We start from the raw sequence: 27,864 nt of genomic DNA, 5'->3' as shown, positions 1-27,864 counted from the left end.
TCACTATTCCTGTAAACTTCAATTCACCTTGGTCTGCGAAGTACTTGGTCTCAAGTTCCAAGCACGTCATGTTCCATGTTTGTTCCTACAGGCAGAATTAAATTTTAGACAGGTGAAAAAAAGATAATCAGGTTGAACGCATCTTACTTGCTTCATCTACATGTAAAAAACCAGCACACTTTTTAGTGGTACTTTTTCTTCCAAGCATTTGGAAGGTTTTAGAAGATCGCAGATGACTGAAATACCCTATTTCCCATCACTATATTCTTGCAACATTACAGAAAAAAATTCCAAGCCCCCAACTACTGAAATTCCCACTTGTCACAGGGTAATACATAATTTCTCATCTTACATCAAAATACATCTGATTTAAAAACACGGCACAGAAGAGTATAGCTGTGTGCATGTCAAATATGCAAATGAAGAGTCTAAAAGTCAATTTTCTTCCCAAGACAAACTTATTCTTTGAGAAAACAAAGGTTTTCATGTTACGATCACATGAGAGACTAGAATTAATTCTGAACAGAAACAGAAGTTGGGCCAGACAATGAGAGAAAACTGCTTTACACTTCGATGTGATACAATTCCTCCTCTTGGTGGGAAGGTGATGTCAGGCAACAAGAGAAACAGCTCATCTTAAAGAAATGAGCTGAAAGAAACATGAAACCATCTTAATATACTTAAGATTCATTTACTGGAATGCTGAAGCTACCTTAATGGCCTACAGGAGACCTGGCACTTCTCTAATTCACGGCAGGTTTCATGGTAATTGTAGCAATTTAGAAGGCAAAGGATAGCAGGAGTAGCAGTCCCTGGTCATAATCACCATTTTCACATGAGTATGCATCCATCATTTTACCAATTAGATAATAATTATATGATGCCTGATAAATTTTGCTGCAAGCCATTTGAAGTCAGTAAACTTTGCTTTCTCTTAAACAGTCAAGCATCTGACACCTTAATGTCTAATATACATACTATTCTTTATCCAACTAAACAACCCAGCACATTTACAATACCTCAGGAAAGGAAAAGAGGAAGGTCCACATTGCTCTCCAACATAAAGGCTCACACGTAGCCTCCATTTATCAAAAGCTGTGTTCCCCTGCAGAATGTAAAAATCTGAAGTCCTGCACCGCAGTGCAACTGAACCACCTGCACTGCCGCTCGGTTTTCTGTAGAACAGCAGCATATAGACTTTGCTTGAATGAGAAAGAAATAAAACCCTAACAAATCGCTACTACAGATGCTTACTAAGTATAGTTTATATGGGTTGAATTTCCTTTAATACAAACTTGATTAGAAATCTTGACCCTATCCCTTACAAGGTGAATTAGAGCTCTTAATTAATCCAGTTTTTCTGCTGTTAATGGAATGGAATGGTGTCATTAGCGAGGCTTGTCAGCTACATTTATGTGCAAAGAAATGATTTGACGCTGCTTTTGTAAACTAATCCGAACGTCACTCAAGCACTGTAAACAAAAATCCCTGAAGACAAAGAGGACAGATGGCAAACACTCTCAAGAAATGCCACTAAAATATTCACAGTTTAGGAGAAGAGGACGGTTAACCCTGTGAACTATCAATAAATTTGAATCTTGCAAGAGAAAAAAAAAACCCCAAAATATTTTCTGTTCATGAAATGAGGAGAGATCTGTAGAGATACTCATTTTTGCCGAAGACTCGCTGTATTCAGTGGATCTATGTGCCACATAACCATTTCTCGCTATCAGCATCCAGAAGCAGCAGGCATAAATGTGATCTGCACACAGTTTTGTTGCAAGGCTCAATTATCACCCCGTCAGTACTAACTACAAAGCAGCAAAAACATTTAAGGCAAGCTTATAACCTGGAAAGCTTCACTGTTACTGCAGTCACACAAGAAAAAGCCTTGTCCATCTCTCCCTCTCCTCCCATTTCAACTACAATTCCAGACTGTTAAAATGTCAAGCGCTATGCTTAATAGCTTCCTTTGGTAAGAGTTAATTTGAAACAAATGTTATCAGATGCATGAAGCTACAAACTATTGCTGAAAAGACAACTACAGCAAGAGACAAAAAACAGTGAGATGTACTAAAGACTTGAAATCAAAAGAAAACAAATCGAAATGATACACAGAACAAGGGGAAAACGCTATAGTACAGAAACTGCTGTCTGTCTCTTCAAAACAAGAGCTGCCATGAAGACAATGTATAGTTACCTGCATCCATATCTGCAAAGAATGGAACAGCCAGTAAGGAAAAGAAGGAACCAGAAATTCAGTGTCTCAGAGTTGTATTTAAAAGTTCATACGGAGAATAGATAAAAAAAAATAATCAAAAAAGTATTTAGTGTAAGATACACCTCTATAAGGCACTAAGATATTTTTGATTTCAAGCTATAAACTTGGATTTAACATTAAACACTACAAAGTTTTCACATATAAATTAATTTTCTATGGCATAAGAACATCTTTTAAAAAAGAAAACAATACCAAAACCTTCAAGACCAAAAATTTAATATATTAAACAAGAAACAAGTTACATCTTTAATTTAGGCTTCTGAAGTCATTTTACTCTCCCAACATCACAAACCAAAAGGCCCGATTCTGCAGCAATCCACTACTAGATACAGTAATTGTGGCTTTCAACAGCCAGACTGAAAGCAGCAGCAGTACTGAAAACAGTCAGTTCTTCTCAATACAAGACTAGAAGTTTCCTATGCGGACACATACTGGATGCCAAAGTCTTTAAGGATGCTAAGTAGTTATGAAAAAGCTACAATTATACTTCAGTGTACTTATCTCAGGCTGGAGAATGTTAAAGGAGAAATGTCCGTGAACACCCAAATAGCAAATCAGATTCTTTACCGATTCATTTCTGCATGATCAAAAAAATTAATAAAGATGTAGTTGGGGGGGGAGGAAGTGAAATTTGCATATCCACATACCTTCAGGTGATTCCTCTTGGACATACGTGCCAGTCAGGTACCGGTGCACAAGGGCTGACTTGCCACTGGCTAGGTTACCCACTATCCCCTGGGGAAAAAAGGAACAAAGTTCAGCTGCAATTCATCCCTGCAAAGAGCAGTACATACAAGCAGAATTTTCACACAGAAGTAATTTCTCTGCACTTGAGGAGAAAGCCCACAGAGTGGAAACACTTCCAAATATGCCGACAGGTAACTGCCAGAAAGCTAAGGCCACAGCAGCGCATGCACACGACAACATATAAACCAAAAATGAGCTTGTGTTAGCAGCACTCCTTCAGTCAGCTCGCCGCTAATGCTGCGCGGGAACATCGGGCAATATACAGACTGCAGGGAAGAAGCCTGAAGCTCAGAGCAGGCTTGTCACCTCTTTACTGAAAAATATAAACACGTCACTGAACATATATACACAATATAATATAAACACATCTCATTCTGGAAAATACCTCTGCAGACTATCCGCTACGTGATTCACGTTGCCTCGCTACTGAAGCGCATACATGATTTATATGGCTATAGACAAACCTTGGCAAGTCCTCTCTGACTTGTTGAAGTCCCTTACTTGACCAAGAAGTTTATAACCAAACTGTCCATGCTCAAACATCTGCGTCGGGAAGACGTGACAACCAAAGAAAAGTACTCAATCTTAAGCATGCATGAGTTTTGTTAAGCTGGTTAGTTAGCATTTCTTTTTAAAAACCGGGCAGAAGTAACAGAACGTAGCCGAGCACCAGAACGCTCTTCTTCCCAGAGGAGCTCCACTGCCAAAGCCTCGCGGATTTGCTCTCTGTTGGTGCTTTAGAAGGGCTGAGGGGGTTGTGAACCCTGCCTGCATTACTCCCGCACCACCAAACCAGCCAACCCTTTCAAGCTTCAGCCCTGTGTTGCTGGCCAGTACAACTCCTGCCGGTTTGCCTGAACCATCAACCAAAGCAGACCAAGAGCTGCAGCAAGCAAGCTCCAAGCCCGACTGCCTGCCCTGCCCTGCACAGTCCAAGGGACGGGAGGGTTTGGAGAACATACCCTCTCTTATGTTTCAAATAAATGCCTTCCTCACTCCTCCCCCTCCTTGCTCAGCTGGCATCCACTCATTCAGGTCTCCCTGTCAAACATGACTCTTGACATTCTTCTTACTCCGTTTTTGGGGGAAGAGTTGGGAACTTATCTCATCCTTTAAAACAAACCTAAGCCTGCTCCTCTCTGAACCTTTTTAGCTAGGGTCAAGATAAACACGTCAGAACAGAAGAGCCCTGGAGAGAGGATGAACTCTGCTGCTCTGCCAGAGCCTGCCAAATTGAGAGAGACAGAATGAACAAGCTGCACATTAATGCACACTCCATTTTCTTAATCCTAATTGGTAAGAACTACCCTCCTTACTAAAAATTGCCTCAACCAACAGAGTGGTGCCACCTTGAACTAACACAATGACAGTTTTGGAGTCAGGCAGGGGGGAAACAATTATTTATTTTTTACAACACAGAACAACTTTAAGACAAGGGTAACATTGCTGCAAAGGACGCCCACTTTATCTCTACAGCTGATGTGCAAGAACAGCTAAGATAAAGCAGAAACGTAGGCAGAGAGTAAATGGAAGGTAGCCTCACATCACCCTTCAGCCCCTCTAACAGCGTAAGTTTTAAACGTGATGAACAGTGTGGGCTACACCGGAGGGGAAAAAAAGCACCCCAAGAACCCCAAAATAGATTTCAAAAGTAACAGCAAACAAGAATAACCTACGACCTAACTTGGGGGTGTGAGGGGCAAAAAAAGGCAGGGTAAAGAAGAGACACCAGATGCTGTGCTAGCCTAATGCTACAGGAAGCTTCATCCTTGACATTCGGCTTAGCAGGAAAGAACTTGATCAGGCAGAAAACAGCTTGTAATTAAAAAAAAAAAAAAAAAAAGAAAAAAATTACGAAAAGAAATATAAACCAAGAAACCCACTGTAGGCAGAGCTGCTATTGAAGACCAGTCCCAAGAAAATAAAAAATGAGCCACAGCCCAAGCGGTTGGACAACACATACCTATTTATTGGGTTCTGAGCTGACTTTGATGAGTCTTTAAACCAGCATGCCATACTGGCAGCTTCTAATCTATCTTATAACTAAGAGAAATTCTAGGCTATACTTATATACACCATGATGTTTACATCTAAACGTTAAGTGCAAGATATGACACTGAGGCAAACAGCCACCTGTGCGGCCAACTAACCTTGTGTTCTCAGACCCTGCTTCACAGGACAACGCTCTCTGGGAACACACTGCGGAGCTTCACTCAGATCTACCCAAGGCAAAACCATTTATCAGATCTGTTTTCCCCTTTAAGACTAGTGAGCTTTGCTTGGAGCCCAGGAAAAAAAAAGTATGTTTCCTAACAAGATGTACTTTTTCAGCTTCATGGAAAAGAAAACAACACAACTGAAAACCTCTCTAAGGAGAAGGGCAACTTCTACAGGTGCCTGACATCTACCTGATAAACCTTATCACATAGGATGCTAAACACCAACAAGCAAAGAATACATCTGATGCCTCGGACCTCCTAAATCATCAGTACGCTCTGCACACCCTGCTTTGCAAGGTCAGACCTGCAACCCAACCAAGGCTGTCGCCTCCAAGATGCCCACACTCATTGTCTGAAAGCAAATGTTTTCAAAGAGCCTAGAGAGAAGGACCCTTGGTTCCAGCAACTAAACATTTTGGGCACACAGATTTTGTAATTCCTCTGGGCAATTTACTAAAAAAAAAAGAAATAACAAAATAAGGTCGCAAACTACGACTTCCATGTTTTGTCAATATGGAAGAGACAACAGCTGCGAGCAAGTAGTGTGGGCACACGTGTGGTGGGACTGCACTGGGTTCCGTGTCCTGCACGTTCTGGCTCGACATCTTTTACTTTGAGCACAAGCTATCAGGAGAAATGAAACAGCTCTCTCTAGCACCCCTATTTTCAAGATTTCTCTTTCATCTCTCAAGAGCACTGAGAAAGTATATGGTGTGTTAGTGAAAATTAAGTGACAAGAGCTAAAGAAAAATGAGTACAGAAATGAGCTGCTGTATTCAAAAGAGAATGTGAACAGTGGACAATAAGTAAAGGCGCAAAATCCTGTATAGCACAAGAAAACAGACAATACTGATATTAGCTAATATTTTTATTATTATTAACACTGATCCCAAATTCTCCCATTCAACATGCAGGTAAGGTAATCCCAAGAGGGGTGAGAAACAGGTTAGGACTTCTACCTGTACATACAAATAAAAACTACAACAGTACTGCAAAGTCATCCAAATCCTGTATTTCTATTCTGATTGCTTGACTTAACCACAACTTCATTTCAGTTACCTCCAATGTTCAACCAGACACCAAATGAGAGGTGAATTATGGGAAGAAAACACCATCTCTAGTGTATGTTCTTTAATCCCAAAACATCAAACTACCTCAAGAAAATGACTTTTCCCTCCATTATATGCCAATAAACTACAGTAAGCTCATCTACTCATAAATTTCCCTAAATAACAAAAATGTTCAAACAACCCTCCATATTTCTTGGACAACAAAACCGTAATACCTGAGGAAATCCTGTGAATAACAGCCTGGCTTTTGTACACCTCATCACTAAATTGACACCCTCTCCCTTTCCATACACAGCTTTCTGGCAAGAGCTTACTTCCCACCTTTTTCCCTTCACCTTGAACAAAGTATTTCTCACGGTTGAGGATTCAAAATGACTCAAACAGTTAAGACTTAAGTGCGTGAAAACTTTTTTTTTTTTAATGGCCAATACAGATGATCAAGGCACAGTTTTCCAGATATGAACAGTTTACCATTTTTAAAGAGATTAACTCCTTGCTAGTTGTCTATTTATTTTATTCAGCAGGCTGTATCCACTACACCAGCAACTTCACGCCCGAGCAGAAGCTGAACACCACATTCCCAAGGCAAGCATCTCCCTCTCCTCCTTCCCCACCAGCTCTATATTACAACAATCTGGGCAAAAAATGGCAAGAAAAAATAAATCCCATCTGTAAATCAACAGATTAAAGATACCTCTGCAGGTAAATAGCCAGGGTAAGGCCCCTTCTGAACAGTACAATTTCTGAAGAATTGGAAAGCAAGCAAGCTTCACATATGCTTGCTAGGAAAATACTGACATAGAAGAGTGTTTCATGTTTTCATTTTAGAAGCAGCAGCTCCAGACCTTTGGAAACAACATACCAAAGTTGTTTCTGACCTAGATTGTAGCAAACCAGCATAGCACCAACACACCCACAAAAAAACCACCTCCATTAGGTCAGGAGACAATCAGTCATGCAAACACCTTCCCAGCAGATACCGAAACCTTCACTTACAAGCGACTAGTCCTGCATGTATGCAAATTAATGCTATTTTGTATTATACCCGTGCCAAAAACGTAACCAGTCTGAGGGTAAAACTGCCAGGAACAACAGAAAAGCATCAGCCTGGGCTCCAGTGAAAGGAACCACAGCCCTCTTCCCGTGGCTGGGACCTGTTACTGTATTTAGAGATCCTAAATATTTGAAAAACACCTAGTGATTCGAGAATACAACTTTTATTCCCCCCAAGCATCCCAAAGACCATATCAGCACACATAATTTTACAGCCCTTCAGGTCCTCTGGCACGTTCCTCCTTACAGGCACTCACAGACAAAGGTGATGGGCCAGAAGAGCATTATTAAATGTATGCTCAACTGATGCAGAAAGGACTGATCAGGAGCAGCAAGATGTGCAGTTCAATTAAGAAACCACTTCACTGCCTCATATAGCAAAACCAGAGCCTTCTTGCCAAATAGTTGTTTCTTAATAGAGAAGTTCCTGGATTTATATTTTAAATCAGTTTCAAACTACCCACTGAAGTGACAAAAGCTCTTTAGAAGCTTAAGTGGCAAAAAAAATGAATATGAAAAAAAAGCATTAACGCAGTTTTGTGTCAGAGTACTGATGTTACCTTCACACACACAAAAAAATAATCACACAAACCCAAAGCAAGTTTCCTCAAACCTGACTATAAACCCCATATTTGTGGCACAGCTTTCTTTCTTCCCTAGACAACTACTTCAAAAAGCACCCAAGAGACCTCAGCCACCTCCTCCTCATCTAGTAAGAGAGAGGATTCCTTAAGATCTCCCCTCAGTGCCTGCATTTGAAGAGAAGGCAGCCATCTCTCTTCTACCAGAGAAGACATCAGTACAAGAAATTAAAGCCTTGCAGAACAGGCCTTCTGTTTTCAGTGCAGTGCTTGGCATCACTGCTCTGGGTATCCACACATTATTAACCTCTGAAAACTAAAAGCAATAAACTTTACACTGGAAAAATCTGACTTCTAATACAGTTTCTCTCTTAATCGTGATTAATACTTGTTTAAGGATGATCCCCCACAGTATGACAAATATGCCAGCATGTTTTTACAGCAGTCATATTCCCGGTCTCCCATATTTTATATACAAACAATCTGAGTCATTTCTATTTATTTATAGATACATATGAAATGCACAAAGTTATGGGAAGCATGTTACAGAACAAAAATACCACCCCCTAACCCACTTCAGAAAGGAGAACATCCAGCTAACAAGGCTACAACTCAATGCTCTGTCAGTTCTGACTTCTGCAACACTGAATCATTTATTTGCGTGTGCCAGACATGCTGTAGAATAAAACCAAACTGCTATGCCCGCATCCTACTAAAGCCTGTTTGTTGAAGTGCATAAAGGTACTGATGGCGTTTCACATTTTAAAGCTATCTAGCACAGAAGTGTGACTGCACTTTGCCTGTTTCTTTTGGAAGAAATCAAACTAGGTTTGTCCAAAGAGATCTTTTATTTATGCTACCTAACACATCCTTATTTCGCATTTGGATGAACGGGATCCAGGAATACCACCATCACTCGGGACAGGTCTGGTCTCACCCAGCTGGCCTAGCATACTCTTGTCCATAACAGAAGTATCAACATCCGTAAGCAAAACCCTGTAGCAATATTTGATCAGCAGAAACAAACACCCTTCTGAAAACTTGAAAGAAATCAAGCCCCATGTGTATTGTTAAAAGGAGGCTGAGGGAAAGACTGGTATTCCTTCCTCAAAAGCACGTTGAAAAAAATACATCCATTGGGTTTTCTTCAGTGCAAGCCTGTGTGCTTTCTCAGAGTCTATTTCTATTCTTAAACTTCTGTAGAGCCTAAGGGTATAACAACAGCCACTATAATTAAAAAAACGCCAAATAAATCAAACCACCACCTCAACTGGAGGACCTCCCAGCCTCCACAGCGAGGACAACCTCTTGCAACGAGCTACTAACCATCTTCTGCAGAGTACAACCCGCTCAAGCGGCTAAAGCTAGGGCTTCTTCATAATCTTGCAACATCAAACCTCATCTCCCCACCTGCACTGCTGCACTTGATGGTGATGGGAGTGAACAATTCTCATGCTTCTGACATCCCCAACACAGCCACAAGCCAAAGTAACACACCCAGTTACCCTTAGTGGTGGCCGCAATGATAGAGCTGTGGCAGAGGCAGGTCTGGCTTTTAACAGAGCCCTTTCCTTCCTCAGTCATAAGCAAGTGATGACGATGAGGGTGGAAGCAGGGGAATGACACTGAGATGACTCACTGCACCAGTCCCTTCCCAAGGGCAGATGTACAGCAACGGCAGAACAGATTTCAGATGGAGCTCCTAATTTGCCATTCCTGCCAGAGCACAGGTTCACAGCCACAGCTGGTGCTGCTAGCTTCAATAATTTGCAGTGGTATAATCAAATTAGTATTTTTGTAATGTTAAGAGTTCTGCTTTTATCCGGGATTATACAGACTGAAACCCAGGACAGTAATCTTGAGGCTCATGCATGCTGGCCACTTAAAATCAATTCTCTACAGCAGCCGCACAGCCCGAGTTGATTTCCCTGCCACCGGTGCAGACAACACGAGGGCAAGACACCCAAGGCAAGCATTCGTGTAACGCAGCCATGGCATCACAACGAGCGAGTGTCCCCCAAGACCATTACCTAACGCTTGGCAATTGCCTGTGTTCTGTATTACCACACACAGTAATTGCAGCTTTGGTCTCACCTGCAAGCCCCGTGTTTATTGGCGAGTGTTGTCAATTAGCAGGGCTAGGAGAAGGGGAAGGGATGAACAAACCAAACCTCTCTAGATCCTCCCCAGCATAAGCTAGCTAACACCACAGCGGACTGGACTCATATCCAACCAACACTTTCCAGTCCTAAAATCTAAGTATTTTATTGTGCGAGGTATTTTGGGAGATATTTGTCTTCCAAATTACACCATCAGTTAAAACAATCTAGTGACCCTCTGCAGACCCTTCTTGTATTACATAGCTTCATCCATGACTACATATTTTTCTTCTACTTCCCTTGTGCACTACTGAAATCAGAACAGAAACATAACTGTGGTCGTGAGGAAGTTGCTTCAATTAAAATGCAATTCTAATTCTGTGTAGGTGTATTTACAATGTTAAAGTTTGACCTATGTTTTCTCTCACCTCCGTAAACACTGTTATCAACTCGGATTTAGAAAAAGACATTTACTGCATGAGAACCAGGCTAGTGAATGAAGCATGGCCCCACCTGCCCACTCCTAAACTCAGGGGGTTTTGCCCAATTCACTTTGCTGTTTGGCAAACGAGTGCTTGGATAGGAGCAGCTTGTCCAGTTACAGCTGGAAAACAGAAGCTGAGCACAGATGCCTACCAAAGGTATTAGTGAATTCTCTATCTTGGGTACCACAGTAACTTTGCAGGGTTTGAGAAATCGATTGTGCTTCATTACATCTGGACTTCCACGTGGAAACCATCCATCCCAGTGACCTGGCCTCCGCAATTCTGTGCTGCTGGCTTTACAAGGCGCCAGTTTGACATCCACTATGAGGAGGTTTCAGCCTTTATCTCCAGCCTCCATGTTTGTAATGCTTAAATGGGCAAACCTAGGAAATTCCCCCAGTCTGGGGTTTTTTTGCCTTTTCTTCCACCTATACAGAGTATGGCTCAGCCAAGGGAAAAGTTATTGTAAGCAGCTATTAAATCATTCCTATAATAAAAATTTAGGGTTTGATTCACTAAGGGAACCTTCAAAATACTCTTTCTCATTGTTGTTGTTCGGTATAAATTTGGTTACACTCATTTAAGAGAGAGAAAAGACATTTGGTCCTTGAAGAAATTGTGAAAAACTATTAAGAGTGAGATAGAAGAAGCTTTACATATCACCTGCTACTTCCACCTCCCCCGCTTACAGAAACATAAGTCTTTGCTACTGAGAAGGCCACACTAGGAATCTGGTTCATGTCAAAACAACAGCAAAATACAAATAGATCTTTCAAGTATGATTATAAAAACAGAAGATAAATAAACCTCACTAGATAGTTCTGTTGAAGAAAAATGCTTTACTTTTAAAAACTGCTTTCTGTATTTTTTTTCCACAACAGTGGATTTAATGAAGCTTAGAAAATTTTTCACTTGTGCATAACATTTTCAGGATGTTTTTCAGAGATAGAAGGAAATATAAACTCACCACTTTCAGTTCTGGTACAGATCGGCTTAGCGTCCATTCCTGGCTATTTACAAAGGCATCTGTAAAAGCAGACAACATTCACAACATCAGTAGAATGACATTTAATGGCCTGTCGCACAGAATTTCATGCTAAGGCTTTGGGTACATGAGACCAAAAGTCACACTCAATCTTACGAGACTGACAGTCCAAGGTGACAAACACTAGTGATTTGGATAAATTCCACAAAAATTCAAGAATACCAGAAATTACCATTCTGCATAACAGATGCACTCTCTGTAGCAAGCCTAGCTGTATCATCTGCACTGCCGTTAGCAAGCTCAAACTAACTCCAGTCTTTTGGGGTTGTAAAAAGACTCTTTTAGTCTGTACACAAACTGCTTCCCATCCACCACGACACGTTTCTTCTCTACGAGGAAAGCCCTGGCCTGCTCATCACGCTAAATGTCAACAACTGCAGTCGCCATCGGCAGTAACTTCTCCGCCCAGGTAAATGAGAAAATTTGCCTATTCTAAAACCACACTATTTTTTTACTGGACATCGTACTTCATGTCAACAACTTCAGCTACCAGCATCAGTGGTAACATCCCTGCCAGGTAAGGGAGAATATCTGTTTATTCTAGAAACATGCTTTTTTTTCAGTAGCATGATCTAGACAGATATAAACCACCAGAGCCATTTACGATAAAATTAAATAAAAACTACAGCAGGCAGGAGGGGGTTGATTTCTGGAGATCTGGCGAGTTAAATTCATCATGGCTCCCAAAAGAAATTAAGTCCTTAGGGCTGCACCCAGGTCCCACCTCACTGATAATTCCACATCAAAGAAAAGAGAAGTAAGGCTCCATTTTTCTAACTCTAGAAACATTTATCATTTTGTTCCCTCTGTAAAGGTCTAGTCAACTGAAAGCAGATACTGACATTCCCATTACAAATCCAAGCAGCATTACTTCGAAACCTGAATTAGCCCTCTCCAAAAGCATGCAAACCAGATGAACGCCTCCCTGCGGCATGCACAGAATGCTCCTACCAAGCAGATCAGATGCAACTCCACAGCAATTGAAAAGCACTGAAGAAGTCCTGATGTTACCATCAATTCCTAACATTATAGGAACTAACAGGTGAAGTTGCCCTTGACCATGTTGTCCGTAAGCAAGCAGAAGTTTTGCAAGCCATCGCCTCCCCTCTGATACACCAGCCAGGAAAAGCAGAAGGCTATTTCATTTTATCTTTTGATGCAGAGGATAAAGAATTTTGAAGCAATATCCTACCCCAGATGGTATCGTCACTAACTTAAAGACACCACCAGCTGTAAAGCAAGCTTTCCCAGAGTCTGACAAAAAACAATCTCAAAGCAAACTTGTATTTTGTACTGTCTCTCTATTCCCTACTAAATATGTTACCTTTGCTCAATATTTTTAAGAGACATACATACTAGCTATCAGTTTGAAAGCCTTCTCCATTTTTATTCAACACAAGGCTTTATATTTCAACTACAAACAGAAGCTTGTGTGTACTAGCAGGACATGTGCATTTATATGAAAACACTGTGAAAAGATTAACTATTTTGGTATGTGACAATCGTGAGCTGCTTCCCAATCACTGGAAGGAGAAGGAAAACCAAAGGCTCAGATTAAGATGCTCTTGAAGACCTGGGTTACCTTTTGGCATGCCAGCTGCACGAGAAGACATTACGTCCATTAGATTCCTGCTGCATGACCTGAAGTAGTCCAATTTGATCAAAACCTGAAGTCCTAGTTGTATGCCTATAGTGGGTGGGACTGTACACCTGTTAAAATAGGTGTCTTGTATTTGTCACGCCTGACTACAAAGCAGCACACAAACCATTTTTCCACAAACCAATGTCTGTCAATTTTACCCAGTAAAGGTTTAAGAAAGCAAGTACTGCTTGTAAGTATTTTTCTTTTTTTCCTGCATGATCCTATCAGCATTTCTAACCACAGAAGAAAACCCAAGGATTAAGGATTACTAAATACGCTCAGGAAAAGGAAACTAAACATGATTTCAATTAACAGGTAACAATGACCTGAAGCACTATGAAACAGTGCAAATGAACAGCCCCCTCTAGTTACCACCTTACCCTGAGCTCAGAAAGAGCTGTTATGTTGAAGCAGCAGAAAAGCACTTGTCAAATATCATCCCAGTCTCAGACCAAACAAAGCTCCAAGCCAAAAAAGGGAAAGATGAGGACAAAGAGGATGGCAAAGGATGAACCGTGCTTTGACAGTGCGGGTGAAGAGAAAAAAACGCATGTCCTCCAAAAACATTCCGCCTATTTAAGTAATTCAGTGCTGCTGGAATACACATATTTACTACATTGCTTAGAAACTAGTACATCATCATGTAAAAGCCTGCACTATGCACCAGCTCAGGCCAAAGATTCAGCTATGGCAGTATCCTTTTACTACAGCACAGACCAGCAGGCGATACCTAGTAAAGAACAGGAGACACTTGCAGAAGGATGTATTCCTGTAGACCCACAACAATTGAGTCCAGTGACTTCAAATGAGCCAGAGGTGTCCTTTCATTTACACAAGGAGGGACATAGGATTTGCCCAGGGTAGAGATACCTGACCTGAGCAGTCACTGCCCTGGATTCTTGCCTCCAGCCAAAAGACAATCTGGAAAGCAGGAGCACATGAAAACGTAAATCTCAGACCAGAGGAGTCGGAAGTTCCATAGCACGCCCAGCTGCAGATACAGACAAAGCAGCAATTTCAATTCATGAACACTGCACATGAGACCTGCTCTAGGAGCCTTACGATTAAGGCACTCAAAAGGGACCATAACTTGGCCTAGATGTTTTCCCACCTTCCTGCGGGAAGGATGATCTTCCCTTCCAGCGAGCAATGGAAGGTACCAGATCACAACAGTGTGGATCAGAATGCCCAAACGGAGCTGACAGGAAGCGCCTTGGGCTTCCCCTCCTTGCCTGCTGCAGAGTACAGGCTCCAACACACAACCAGGGTTGTGACTGCCTCATTCCAGGTCCCAGAGCCTCTCCAACAGCCCCTGGAAAGTCTGGAGAGCAACAAAACTGCAGGAATCAAAATGCCTCCAGAAACCTGCAACAGCTTTCGGCCTAAGAGGAATCCTTCTCTAATTCAACCTGCCAGTAAACTACTGATTCTCATGGTTTTACTTTGAGCTACAGCTGATTTGAGAAGTGGTGGGAAAGAAGACGTTGCTGTACAACCCAACCATGACAGGAAAGAACTGACTGTAATAAGAAGCCAACAAACCAAGGAGCTCCTTTCCACACAAACCTATTTCTTCAGACCATAAAGGATAAATTTCCTAAGTGATGTTTCTGTAGCTTAACATATTTTTGTGATTTTGTTATCACTCATGGAACAGTAATAAAAGATTCACAATTACTTCAAATGCATGAAAACTTGCAAGTGCTGATTTAAATTGTATCATCGTATGTTAAACCATTACTCCCTGTCCAGTAAAGATACCAACTAACTTGCACTCACACACCCGATGCTTTGCATTACCACTTTTATTTTTCTTCTCTGAACAGAACTCATTAGTCAGCCTGTAATTACACAGGCTCCATATCACAGCAACGTTACATCATAGCTAACAAGTAAAATCCACATTTTGCCATTCAAAAATCTTGGATATCAGATCAAGAAAGACTATTCCCGTTAAGCCTGATTCCATGAAAAGGAGTTTTTACTAGGTATTAATTACATGTAACCGCATGACAGACCAAAGTTCCTCTTCATAACCCCGAGTACTGTTTATATTCCATAGTTCTGTTCCAGAACACTTTTTCTGGACAGTTAATTCCAGAACTATACTTTTGTGTAGGTTGGTATGTTTGTATAGCATGATTTGAACATGCCTGCTTCTCCCTTCCCCATACCTGTACATGCATCATTCCTTTCTTATCCCTCTGCAAAAGATGGATGAACTGATGAAAATTACACTTGCCATTTGATCTGCAAGACTCAGCAGCAGTAAGAACTAGCTAAGGCCGTACAAAACAAGGTGGTTTCAGCTGATCTCCAGATTCTGAGATGCCAAGGAAAACCATCAGTCTCAGCCCAGCACTATGCCTGACTGGCAGGGATGTATGTGTGTGAAACAAAATGCAAGAAATCTCTATTAATGTCAACAAGCTTCAATAAAAAAAGAAGCATTGGATTTTATCACCACAGAGGATTAAAAAAAAAAGATGAGTGAGCAGATCGTTGCTACCACTTACCAGCCTGGAGAACTGCAAAAAAAATCTACCGTTTAAGCCAAGGGATAGACACTCAAGGGGAACAAGAACATCAGAAGTCCTGTCACTACTTTTTTTTTTTTTAAAAAAAGCAGCACACTAAAAAAACATACCCACAAAAAAACCTCACATCAACTTCAAATATTATTTTGTAAGATCTGTACAATCCAAAAGCAAACAGGTAGGAAAGGCAATAAAAGGTACATTTCCCAAAAGTTAAGAGGCCAAAAGACAGAGCAAAGAGACGGCAGCTGCAGAGAGAGTGATCTGGCCAGAGGGCATGGATTTGTTCAACCTGCTTGGTCCTGCCTTCATTGAAGGGCTCCAAGAACCCACACAATGACCAAAACAAACTGGCTCAGATGTCAAGCACCCTCAATATGGGAAACACATGCATTTTAAGTCTGATCAGCTATAGCGTAGAAGAAATACAATAAAACTTACTGGACACTGTGCTGGACTTGTTGACAAAGCTACCTTCTCCTTTTTGCTCAGCACCTGGTTACTGCTATGCACAGAGGTTCTGAGCGTCCAAAATACTTAAAATACCATTTTGTTGCAAAAATACACCCATTTAAAAAAAGCTTGACCTCAACCCAACTAATTTAATCTATTATTTCACAATACTATTATCTTCAATTTGCGCTTAAATTACAGAAAGTCTTCACTGCTGCTTTTTTAAAAAAAAAAAAAAAAAAAACACAAAACAAACCGAATTAGGACATCTATGCGGTAATCTTCCCTCCCCAGTATAATTTTCACTGGCATGTTTACAAGGAATAATGACAGTTAAAAACAGAACACGGCATGAAACAGCATCTGGTCTCTTTAGCAGAACAAGGCTCATGTACAATCATTTGTATGGACACCAAAGTACCCAGCTAACCAATTTAGTTCTAGTACAAATGCCTCAGAAAGGAGTGATTTATTTCAAGTTAATCCCAAGACCCATGGAAGTTAAGGTCAAAAGGTCAAATACTTGCAGATAGAACATGACAAACAAGCCTGGGAGTTTTTGGTTTTTTGAATAAAGAAAAGCAAAAAAACAAAGCACCACAAAACACGAAATGCACTTACAGCTACAGTATGACTATGAAATATTGGATGCATCAAACTGCAGCATGCAAAGCACAAACTGTGTAGTCCACAAACATACTCTGCTGAAGAAAGAAAAACCTCACTACCGCATGTTGATTTAAACATATTGGAAGAGATTTGCATAATAAACAGAACCACATGTATGAAGTTGATCAACTGGAGTCTTGTTTGCATTACTTTCCGACTTTGGAATTTAAGTGAACTCAACCTTCACATCTAACTACATACTATACATATGAAAGGAATGACTTTTGTCAATAATTAATCACAGTTGTATGTCCTGTTCATTTACCTTCTGCATCAATGATCAAAAACTCCAAAACATGCACGTCAATCATTTATTTTTAAAACGTGCACCAAGAAGATAGTTTAAATTACATTTTCTTTGCCAAGTTTACTTTTCCACAAAATAGGCTTCATTTTGGGGGTGGTTTCTTTTTCCTTTTTTAAGAGTTTCTCAGTTCTACTTACACATCACTAAACCGAAGCACAAACTGCAGCAAGATCTTTGGCTATTTTAAAACCTCCGTTTAGTGATGCAGCTCCAGCTAGAGGAACTTTCTGTATTAATTCCAATATTAAGAATCAGGTGTGCGTGTTATTTTGGTTCCCCATGAACACAAAGTTGTGGTGAAACATTGGGATTTCATGGCCATTCTTAGCAATATCTATGTATTCCACAGCATAGCACAGCAGCAGACTTCCTAGAAGGTCTGACTGTTTCTACTGTGTATTTAATAGCCCTGCTCAGAATAACCTTTTTAACAGAAAAACAAATTTCCTTCTTCAAACCCAGAAACAATCACTAAATACTAAATAAATCTCAGCAAAACAATGTTACTGAAAGATGACAGGATCAAGGTCAATTCAATCATCCGTGACTCCAAAGAGAAGAGGGAAGTCACATAGGAAAACGGGAGAAGTTAAATAGCAATTACAGAAATAATCACAGCAAAAGCCTCTCCTAGGTGTTCAGCAGTCCTCCATTCCACACTTGGTTTTTAACGCTGGAGGCCCTCTGCTAATCTAAATGAACTCCATTTACTGCCACGGGCAACAGCAGCAAGGCAGCTAATCGGACCTGAGAGTAAATACTTTTAACCCGGGCTGATGCGATTTACACTCCCCTTGCCATCCTTTGGGTCCCTCCTGCTTAATAAATCCCCACAAGCCAATGAAATCTGTCTGTTGATTATTATTTTGGGAGAACCTCAATTGTTGCAATAGCAACACGGCAGTCCCCGACCCACCAGCAGCAGTGCCAGCACAGGAGCCTCTGCTTCGTTCCTTGTACTGTGCCAGCCCTCGATCCACTCACCTTGTTTTGTCCTTCATTACCACTGAAATACCTCACCCTTGATAGCACTTCAATCCAAAACCTGAGAAGCCCACAGATTTCCTTTCGTCTGATTGAGATGAAAACCTAATGGCAAACCTGTCCACAAGGAAGGATGAGCGAAGAGCAGGCAGATGTCTCTGCAGTATGACATGAAAAGACTTTAAATCTTCCATGATTCTTGGAAAGCTTCTTAGTAAGAGCCTCCCTCGGGCTATCCCAAGGTCCCTTTGCTGTCCTTTTAAATAAGGAAAAGCCAGGGTGTGGGGTGGGAGGAACAGAACATGCGAAACAACAGTAGAAGAAAAGCCAAGGGATTTCTCTGGAAACCCTCAGCAAAAAGATCCTTTTCTTTTTGATAAGAACAGCAGCCCTCAAAAAACAGGGGAATGAAGTTAAAAGTACTAACAACTGCATCGCACCCTGATCCCCCCTCAATAATTTCTGCATTATAAGCAATATTTAGAGTCACTTCCTACTTTGAAATAAAAACCTGAGAGCAAACAGGTACAGAAAAATATTCCTGCAAGTTCTCACTTGCCTACAAAGATGCAGATAAAAGCACACTTCTCTCTTTTGGAGTCATATCAAAGCAGCACTTTCAGAATGTATTTCCCAAAGCTCTTATGCTAATTTTCTCAGGAAAGAAGGAAAAGTGCAACTTTTGGGTTGAGACTTGCGATACTAATAAAACATGCATTTTTCAGAGGAGGAGTAATCTCTCCGCGTACATCCTCTCCAACTCAGCCCCCAGCATTTCAAGTCAAAGCACCAACCCTGTTCCAACACAGTGCAGCAGTAAAACATTCTGACATGCTTATTTTTAAGCTTTGCATAAAATACTGTTTGGGAGAATGTGTCACATTCCAAAAGGCCCTTCTTATATATCAATTTTTTCATTCATCTTGTACCTTTTTTTTAATAAAGAAAACAAACCACACACACAAAAAAAAAGCTTTTGATATGGATCCTTTCTGCTTATACATTCTACTCTGTATACAATTACAAACAATAACAAACACATTTTTTAGAAATCCATCCATACCAGTATCAGGAAAAGTTAAGCTTTTTCCTCCCTACTCGCTCAGTTTGATAGGATTATAGATTATAAGGCTTTCCCCAATATACTAATGAGAAATAACTGCTGCAACCACGCAATTCCAAACAGCCCCCTTCTTTTCTTTCCCAAGTTGCAGAAGCATCATTTATTCTGATGCAGTTTAACCAAAAAGCCGAGTCACAGCATGGTTTCATACCCTGCCAGCCCTCCCCTGCGCAACCTGGCTCTGGGGAGAGTGCTGGGAAGTCCCATCCATCACGCACAACACCGTATTTACACTTCATTAATAGGATTAATACACATGTTGCAGAAGTCGTCAGGAAAATTGCCACAAAGCAATTCAATTCCAATCCTAAAACAAGAGGGATTTTTCGTGAGCTGTCAGTTTAAAAGACTCCCCCCCCATCCCTCCCAGTGTTGTCAGAAAGGATAAAATCCCAAGAGCTCTTACAGTTCCAACATAAATGTTTGATATTGGCCAGATTTATCGCTGGCAATACCCACTTGCTAATTATAAGACAGAAAACTGCTCTAAGCTCAGCTTCTTTACAGCATCAGGCACCTCAGCTGAAACCCATTAGAGCCCCACCTATACGTGACATCTGAAAAACTATGCCCTGTAACCAAAAGCTATATTAAATAGATATTTAGGTCAAGCCCATAATCTATCTTCCAATAGCAACTGGCAGCCGCAACAGCGTTATCCCTCGTGCTGCCATGGAAACAAAAGGAGGACCAGTGATGGAAAGCGCTATGCAACCTTCACAGCCAACGAGCCAGCCTTTCCACAGTGGGCACTTTTGGGTTTGGGAATTCAAGAGCACCTCTCCATCACCGCAGCACTTCGGTTTTGTCTTTGAATTTTTAAATCATTGAAACTGATGAGTATTTTGTTGCTAATATTCCCACTCTCCCCCTTGTCTGCCTTACATCTCTAGCCATACTTAACCTTGCTGATTCGGGTGATTTCAAAGATGTTCCCTCCTTAGCTCTCACAGCTGGAGCAAGTCCCATGCTTCCCACAACAGGATGGAATGATGTATAATGTTTCCCAAACCAGTTTCATGCTTGAAGTTTTACATCTAACACTACCAAAATATTTGTTTTGTCCTTAAAGATAATGTAGCTCCAACCAAAACTAGTCATCTTAATCCCCCCGCCCACTCCTCCCCAAAAACCCCCAAATCCTCAAACCAAAAAACAAACAGAGAAGATATTTTAGCTGTAAAGATGTTTATAAGAAAAAATAAATAACATACTTAAGAAGAAAAACTTCGCATTCCCTGTATTTTCACAGTGGGTTGGGTTCTGGTGCCGACGCATGGTTAGTTTAAGAAAAATTAAAATCCCGCGGATAAAACCACTGTTTTCTCTTGAGACAACTCTGCTGCTGGAGAAGAACAGCACAGGTCCAAGAGACATTCTGAGCAAAGGATAATCAAGATTACAACTTAATTCCCATAAAATGTACATTCCTTAATACTCAGCAGCATCCCTCAGAGAAATGTGACTGAAAAACACTGGTCCCAGCTCGCCCTGTTTACAACAGGGCAGCGATGACCACAACAAGTAGAAAGGGATATAAAAAAAAGCATACAAAGAAAATGAAACATCATTTTACCCTGCCACAGTACAAGTGGGAAAATAAATGATCACTTTGAAACTGAGGCTATCTTAAATTGGTGGGGTTCTTTTAAGTATCATATTAGCCTTTTTTAATTTTTTTTTTCCCCTGCATGAAATGTACTACCTAAGCACAACAGAAAAAGCATCCCTGACGAAAGTGGATTCAGACAAACTAGCCAGCCTCCACCTGGCTGGCTGTACCACCCCATCCATGCCCCTGGCCCCCTTGCCTCCCCCAGCCACGCTGATGATAGCCCTTTCTTTTCCCAAGCACATGCATGGGGCAAACCCACAGATACCACTGCTCTCGCATTCAGCAAAGAAGGGAATAAAACTTAACCCTGGCTTAAATTGTTTCTACAGTTCTGTCAGCCAGAGCAATCCTGTCGAATACATACAGCCAAAATCTATTATATTGCTTCATACTCTTGCAACAGGAGAAGTAGCAGAAAGCAGCACTGCTCACATACTAGGGCGCTGGGCTGTCCTGATGCCTCAGGTCACTTCTACACCCCATGATGAAGTAGTATTTTTTTTTTTTTTTTTTTAGACAATATACAATATTTCTGTAAGCACCAAAGCCTCAGAGAACACAGCTAAACAAGTAATCATAGCAGTACTGGACTCCAGGAAGGAGAAAAAAAAAAAAAAAAAAACAAAAAACAAAAAACAGCCACTGGAGATGAAATGTTCGGTAAATGTCTTATTTTGCTGGGTTACACCAGAAAGCAGGTCAGTGTCAAAGGTGAGGTCTGTTTTATACCGTCTCCTGTCTCAAGGGAAGGGTAGCGCCAGCACAGGAAAGATTACCCCAAATGTAACTAAGTGAAAATCTGGCGATAAGATTTTAAGCTGTAGCAACCCGTGCTCAAGACCTCAGAGGAGTGACGTGCTTCTTACAAACTGATGAATACCAGCAGTTCAAATACATACAGGACTAAACTCATGTCCAAGCAAAGATGACCCAAAGTACCCAAAAATGAGACACTTCAAAAATCATAGCCTGTGCTGTCTTCCCTGACTACAGACAAACCCAAGGAATTAGCCTTTCTTAGTCAAATCTGTCTGTTAATGAAAAACCTTCCTACCAGGCATCAAAGCTGAAGAGGGACAGCTTATACAGCTGGCAAAAGAAGAACCAATGTCAAAGTATAAATTAAAAAAGATGAAGTGGGGGAAATGAGAAGAACATTCTCAATTAATATAGAAAGAGATTTTATTTGGCAACTCAGAAAGAAGAAAGTCACAACAGAGATGCAAAAAAATGATTGAAAGACGTTGCTTGGCAGGCTGAACAGACTTTGAGCTCTTCAGATAGAAAAGAATGGCTGCAACTCAAAAACCAAGCAAAAAATAAACAAGGGGGGCTTGGTGACTACTTGGTAGAGGAGAAAGTAGGGGTTTTTTATAGGTAAAACAGCCACAATACTCAGTGAAAACCAAGTACGAAGTCAGCCTGCTCAGGATTTCCACCACTGGGATTCCACAGAAGAGATTACATTGGGGTGAAGTCTGAGCATCACCAAAAGCTAAGCAGCAGAATGTGAAACAGGTAGTGGTAAATGAGCAAAACCACAGCAGTCTGGGGGCTGGGAGGGAAGGATGGAGATAAAGGGAGTACCAAGTAACACTTAACAAAACAGCAACAAAAAGCACCAACTCTTAAGAGCGGCAAACACCAAAACCCAGACTAATAATTCATCTGCCTTCCTGTTCTGGCACAGGTCAGCAGCAGACAAGAAGGGACAAGGTGGCATCACACACCTTGCCCCTGCTCTCCTCCAGCTTGGCTCTACTTGCAGCTTAGGTGTAAGTAGCCTCTCCGTATAAACACGGCCCTTCATGTATTTTATCCATCAGCTAATAGCTGTGCATCTCCACTCAGGACCAGCACTCCCAAGGTCCTACAGGGGACCCACAGCTCAATTCTCTTTGTATTTCAACAAAAGAAAAAGTTTTTGGGGTGTTTTGTAACCTGCCTCTTCCTAGCTTTACAAGACATTTCTTAATCCTGATGTAAGAAGGGATAATCAAGAGCAGCTCCATCTTTACCCCTCTCTTGTAACGATCCCTCGACTTCCCCTTCCCAGGCTACACCACCCTGCCTAGCTGGACTGGCTCTTGCCTGGACCAAACCTACTATATTTCTAATGCACTTTTTTGTTCTGCTATACTTATTTCCAGATGTGAGGACCACAGTCATCGCCCCCCAAAGCCTCCAGAGAGGGGCATGCTACGCCCTTTTAATGGAGGCATGGCAACTTGCTGTTTTCTGTCCTTAACGCCCTTTGCTTTGAGCCCTGCTGAGCACTTCATTCGCCATTCTCACAAAGCTCTTACAGATGCCAAGATCTCCGCCGAGACCTACAGCTCATTCAGAGCTGCAATACATGAGTTAGCACTGCCCTCTCCCCATGCGACTCTCCGCGCTCATTCCCATTAAGTTGAATCTGCCAGTATGTCCGTCATCAACCACGCAGGATTTTTCTGGAACCGCACAACCAGCTCCTGATTTTTACTACCCCAAACGAATCGTAAACTGCCCCCCGCTTTCATCCCCTTTCCCAGGGCACTCATCAATAGCTTAACCAGAGGAGGCTGCAGCACAGATTCCTCCAAGACTTGCTGATGGGTTCTGTCAAAAGTAAAAATCAACTATTTATTCCTATATGTGACCTCCCACTTTTTTACAACTCTACAAGCAAGAGGACCCTCCTTCTTATCTGATGATAGCTCTGCTCACAAGCCTTTGCCAGAGCAATTCCTTCAGTCACCCAAACGATTGCCCCTTGTCCTCCCCTAAAGAACTCCAGTAAACGTGAGGCAGGATCTCCCCCATAAAAGTCAAGTCTGTCCCTCCCCAATACCTCGTTTATCCCTCCATCTATGGAGTTTATTGGCAATTTCTCAGCTTGGTGGCTGCCTGCTGTCAGTGTGATTAACGGAGACAGAGGCAAAGCCTACCCCCCGTCACACCCATGCAGGCACGATGAAGTCAATGTGGTTAAATGGGTGTGATCCAGTAACTCAGCTCGCAAACCAACCCTCTCCTACATGCCTAAACGCTCTTCCCCTCTCAAACAACCTGCAATCAAGCGGTGCTAGACAAGACTGTAAAATGAACAACGGTGCAAGCGAGGATGCTTTATTCTTCCACTGCCCTGTACCATCTGGTGCAGTCACAGCACCCAGATGCCAAGAGATGCAGTATCAAAGCTCAATTACTTACAAATTGACTTATGGCCCAACTTCCTTGCTTGTCAACCAAAATCTGTGCTCTGGCAAGATACGATCATTCAGATTTACCGTTTCAGTTCTTTAAATTGTGGCTACAGAAAATGGGTCCAGCATGTCTGCACATAAGTACATCTAGAAAAACATTTCCCCTCTCCACAAGGGAAATTATGACTTGTTTATGCAACACATTTCTGAAAACATTTTTTAGAACTCAAGTCATGTCTCCAAGATTGCTATGCTGGTTGTCAAAACAGAGCCTTTTTTTTTCCCTGACTATACCATATGTAATACTAAGTCCACTTTCCCTAACTTGATATCACCCATGCAAGATTTGGAGACGATTAGTGGAAAATATACAAATGAGACACTGTTCTCCAGAGAACAGCACAGCAGGAATAATCTGATGGGTTTTATATTTATTAGCCTGATGCACATCTAACTTGTTTAAACAAGGCTTTTGTCAAACGTCAAAAAAAATGTTAATGCAATCCAAGGCATGCTCTCAAAGGGAATTAATGCTGAGCTGGAACCAATGCAAAAGCCTTAGTTACAGCAACAAGGAAACAGTGAAAAGGGGCCCCTTTTTATTTCAATTGCAAATAGACCCACTAAGATAGAAAGGTTTATTTCCTAACAGCTGATATAGAGAACCAAGAGCAGGAAATCGGGGTGTGGGCAAGTACTGGAAACACCCTGTGCCTGTCTGGAAGATTCTGCCTCCCTAACCTGGTGGGGCAAGGAGGGGGCTGGCCACCCCTGAAGGCAGCCCAGGGACAGGCAGGGACCCTGGGTGCTCTCCCTGCCCTCCCTCTCCTTCCCCTAGACTGCAGGGCTCAGCTTCAGCAGCGCAGATGCTCATCTCAGGTGCTCCTTCAGATGCCCAATTAGTTTTCTTTTTCCTGTAATAAGGATAATGCCTGCTTACTCCATTTCATTACCGTTTTGCCTGAGACTACTAAACTACCGAAACACTAAACCATCACAGATCCATCAAAGCATCACTGAAAACCTGTGTCTTAACACACAGCGCAGCTGAGTGAGAGACAGGGTCCAGAAGCAGACAGAAGGCAAAGAGGGATGAGCTCGGGGCTGCTGTGATATTTTGCCTTAAAACTGCTTGCAACGTAACAGTTAAAAAGGGTAGTATGTGACTGAACGCTCCCATTAGAAAAGTGGCTTCCTTCCCCAGCTTCCTATTTAAAAAGCACCTGCTATTACAAGGCATTTCAGAAAACAGCAGACCTATACAGCAGAAAATATTTATTTTGGAAACGAACAACATTTTTCAAATGAACTTTAGACTCTGTGACTAACTATAACACAAAGCCTCTTTCAACTTCCACTCACAGATAAAACTGCAAGTTTGTAGGGAGCTGAAAGCAAGCACATCAGCCATTCTAACCCCAAGATTTGCAGAAGTTAGCTATCACTCCTTTGCCTTCTCCTCCCAGGCAGCCTGTCCCACCTCACCCCTGACTCATTCAGCACTCTGGAGCAGGAGCAAGAGAGTCTGGCAAAAAGGGTGCTGCAAAACACATGCAAGCTCAACTTTTTCCAAACCTCAACAGTTACCGCGAAGTTCGAGAGGTCTGATGTGTTACATCAAGTCAGCAAGGGGAGAAGGAGAGAGCAATCCTCATCATCACTACGCTGATTTATCACCATTACACAAGCCATGCTCACAACCCACCTTCCCACATCACACGAAGAATTAGTGCAAGACCTCAAATCAATGGGACCTAAATCAAGGCAGAACCGACGTGCCTCCGAGGCAGGATACTATGACATTTTATTGAAAGCAAAAAAATCCAAGCTATATGCAAATATCAATTTACTAATACTTCTCTATTTGAGGTATGGAAAGCTGAAATTTTTAGCTTTGCTAAAACTGGTAATACTACATTTTTTAAAAAACATTCACCCAGGAATAAAAATGTTCTCAGTCTTTGCAAAAATCTTGCCCTCTGGCTATATTCTCATTTGTGTTTCCTGGGTGAAGCCAAGAACCTCAAGTACATTTTCAGAGCTTCATCAGGTTCCCATCACCTCCAGCACGTACTTTAAACTCAAATGACTGTACTAGAAACTAGAACAGTATTTTTCGAAGAAGCCCGTGCAGAATTCAGGAATCAGAAAACAATTTAGCTACACCTAAGAGACCTGCACTTCCTTCCTTACAAACCTACTCTAATGCTTTTTGTACCCACTATTTTACAGCACACAAGCGAGCCCAGCCAAAAGGGGAATTTCCAAAAAGAATCCACTTTTGCAAAACACCTCTTGTTGCATCTTCACATTTTTCTCGCTTGGTCTGCGACACACTCTAGCAAGCCACATTGTAAACAGACTCCCTGCTAAACGTCTGCATTCAAACACTGAAGAAATTACTCTCTCTTTGTATTCTGTTCCCTATTAATGCCATAACCTCCTACTGCCTTTTCACAAGCTGGGAAAAGAAAGCTGGAGGCCAGTTATCCCATCACTGCTTTTATTCTTTTTCACCTTTGGACCACTTCCTAAGGTAAACTCAACCACACTAGTGACTGAAATTCATTACAAGAATTGTTTTTTTTTTTATGTTTGGAAAAACACTGAAAGTCAAAAACACTTAAAGATCTAAAACGTACTTCAAAGCTAACAAGAAGGGTGTCAGCCTCTACTCTAGCAACAACACTAGCACACGCTCTTAAAAAAATAATTAACACAATCAAGTGCAGCCTTTAAAGTATAATAAAATGCAGCCGTTTGGAAGCAGTACAATGGAAAGACAGAAAGCAAACAACTACAGCCTATGTATCTTAACAAAACCACCCAAAAAAGCAGCAGCAGAACACGCTACACTAAATGCACGCTTCCAGCATCTTGGAAGTCATCAGAGGGACCAGCTCTACCCCCTGTGTAAAGCTGTTCTGTCAGAGCCTTGTGATGGCCCCAGTGCTATCTCACATGCTGCTGCCCCAACCACAGCACAAGCTTCACCTTCAGGGTGCAAAACTGGCAGTTTTTCCATTTTTTTCCATTTGGAGACTTTGCCTTTAATTCTGCTAAATCCAGTGTGCTGTGAAAATCCTCTGGCATCTCCCCACCACCCTCTGCTAGACCAGAGCATGGTACCAGAAGCGGAAAAACCAAAGGACAACAGGCACCAGCCAGCCAGATCTCTAAATATTTAACAATCCTGTTCTCAGGAATGGAAGTGACAAGGCTGGACTTGGCATATTTACCTGTCTGACACGGGCTGATTTTCTGACGTTACAACAAGACCCACCATTTCTGTTCAACTTGCTAACCAAAAGCGGCACTTGCACGAAGAAAGGAGAACTCAAACGGTCTTCAGGATAGCACACACAGGGACAACATGTGGTTAGCACATCAAGTCAGCTACTGGTGCAGATCTAAACAATTTTTGGCTGCTCCTCCCCGTTTAAATGGATTTATTTTTTCCCAGGCAAAGGCAGACACCAGGACAAGCACAGTGCACTCTGCAGCTGCTGCCAACAACTGTAGCAGGCCCCATCACAGCTACAGAATTTTTTAATTTTTTTCAGCTACAGTGCATAAGAGTTCACATCTCAAACCGAAAACAAAGCAAACCCCAAAATAAACATCACTGTCTTACTAATTGAAGGGATTTGTTGCTTCAGGAAGGCCGACATAAACCACTGCTGTGGGGTTAAGAACATATTTTTAGCTCTCGGTCCTTCCAACATTTTTACCGAGACTGCGTGAGCAAGCCAGAGCCCGGCTACCC

General features: G+C 41.7%; 1 protein-coding gene across 10 annotated transcripts in view; it reads right to left on the bottom strand.

The window, feature by feature from the left end:
• The window catches only part of AGAP1 (ArfGAP with GTPase domain, ankyrin repeat and PH domain 1), a 393,739-nt gene that overhangs the window by 246,291 nt on the left and 119,584 nt on the right, over positions 1–27,864 (bottom strand). For 5 of the 10 annotated variants that reach the window (XM_080399845.1, XM_080399843.1, XM_080399838.1 and 2 more), the window contains exons 2-4: positions 11,503–11,561; positions 2,929–3,016; positions 2,201–2,212 (exon numbers count right to left, since the gene is read on the bottom strand). In XM_080399845.1, the coding sequence (XP_080255971.1) occupies positions 2,201–2,212; positions 2,929–3,016; positions 11,503–11,561 (159 nt within the window). The remainder of the gene's footprint in view (positions 1–2,200; positions 2,213–2,928; positions 3,017–11,502; positions 11,562–27,864) is intronic. The other 5 variants (XM_080399846.1, XM_080399847.1, XM_080399839.1 and 2 more) reach the window with 1 other exon arrangement.

Source organism: Falco punctatus (genome assembly GCF_963210335.1).
Source record: "Falco punctatus genome assembly, chromosome: 8".
NCBI lineage: Eukaryota > Metazoa > Chordata > Aves > Falconiformes > Falconidae > Falco > Falco punctatus.
The sequence above is the reverse complement of the archived record's forward strand: the minus strand, read 5'-3'. Positions and strand labels throughout refer to the sequence as shown.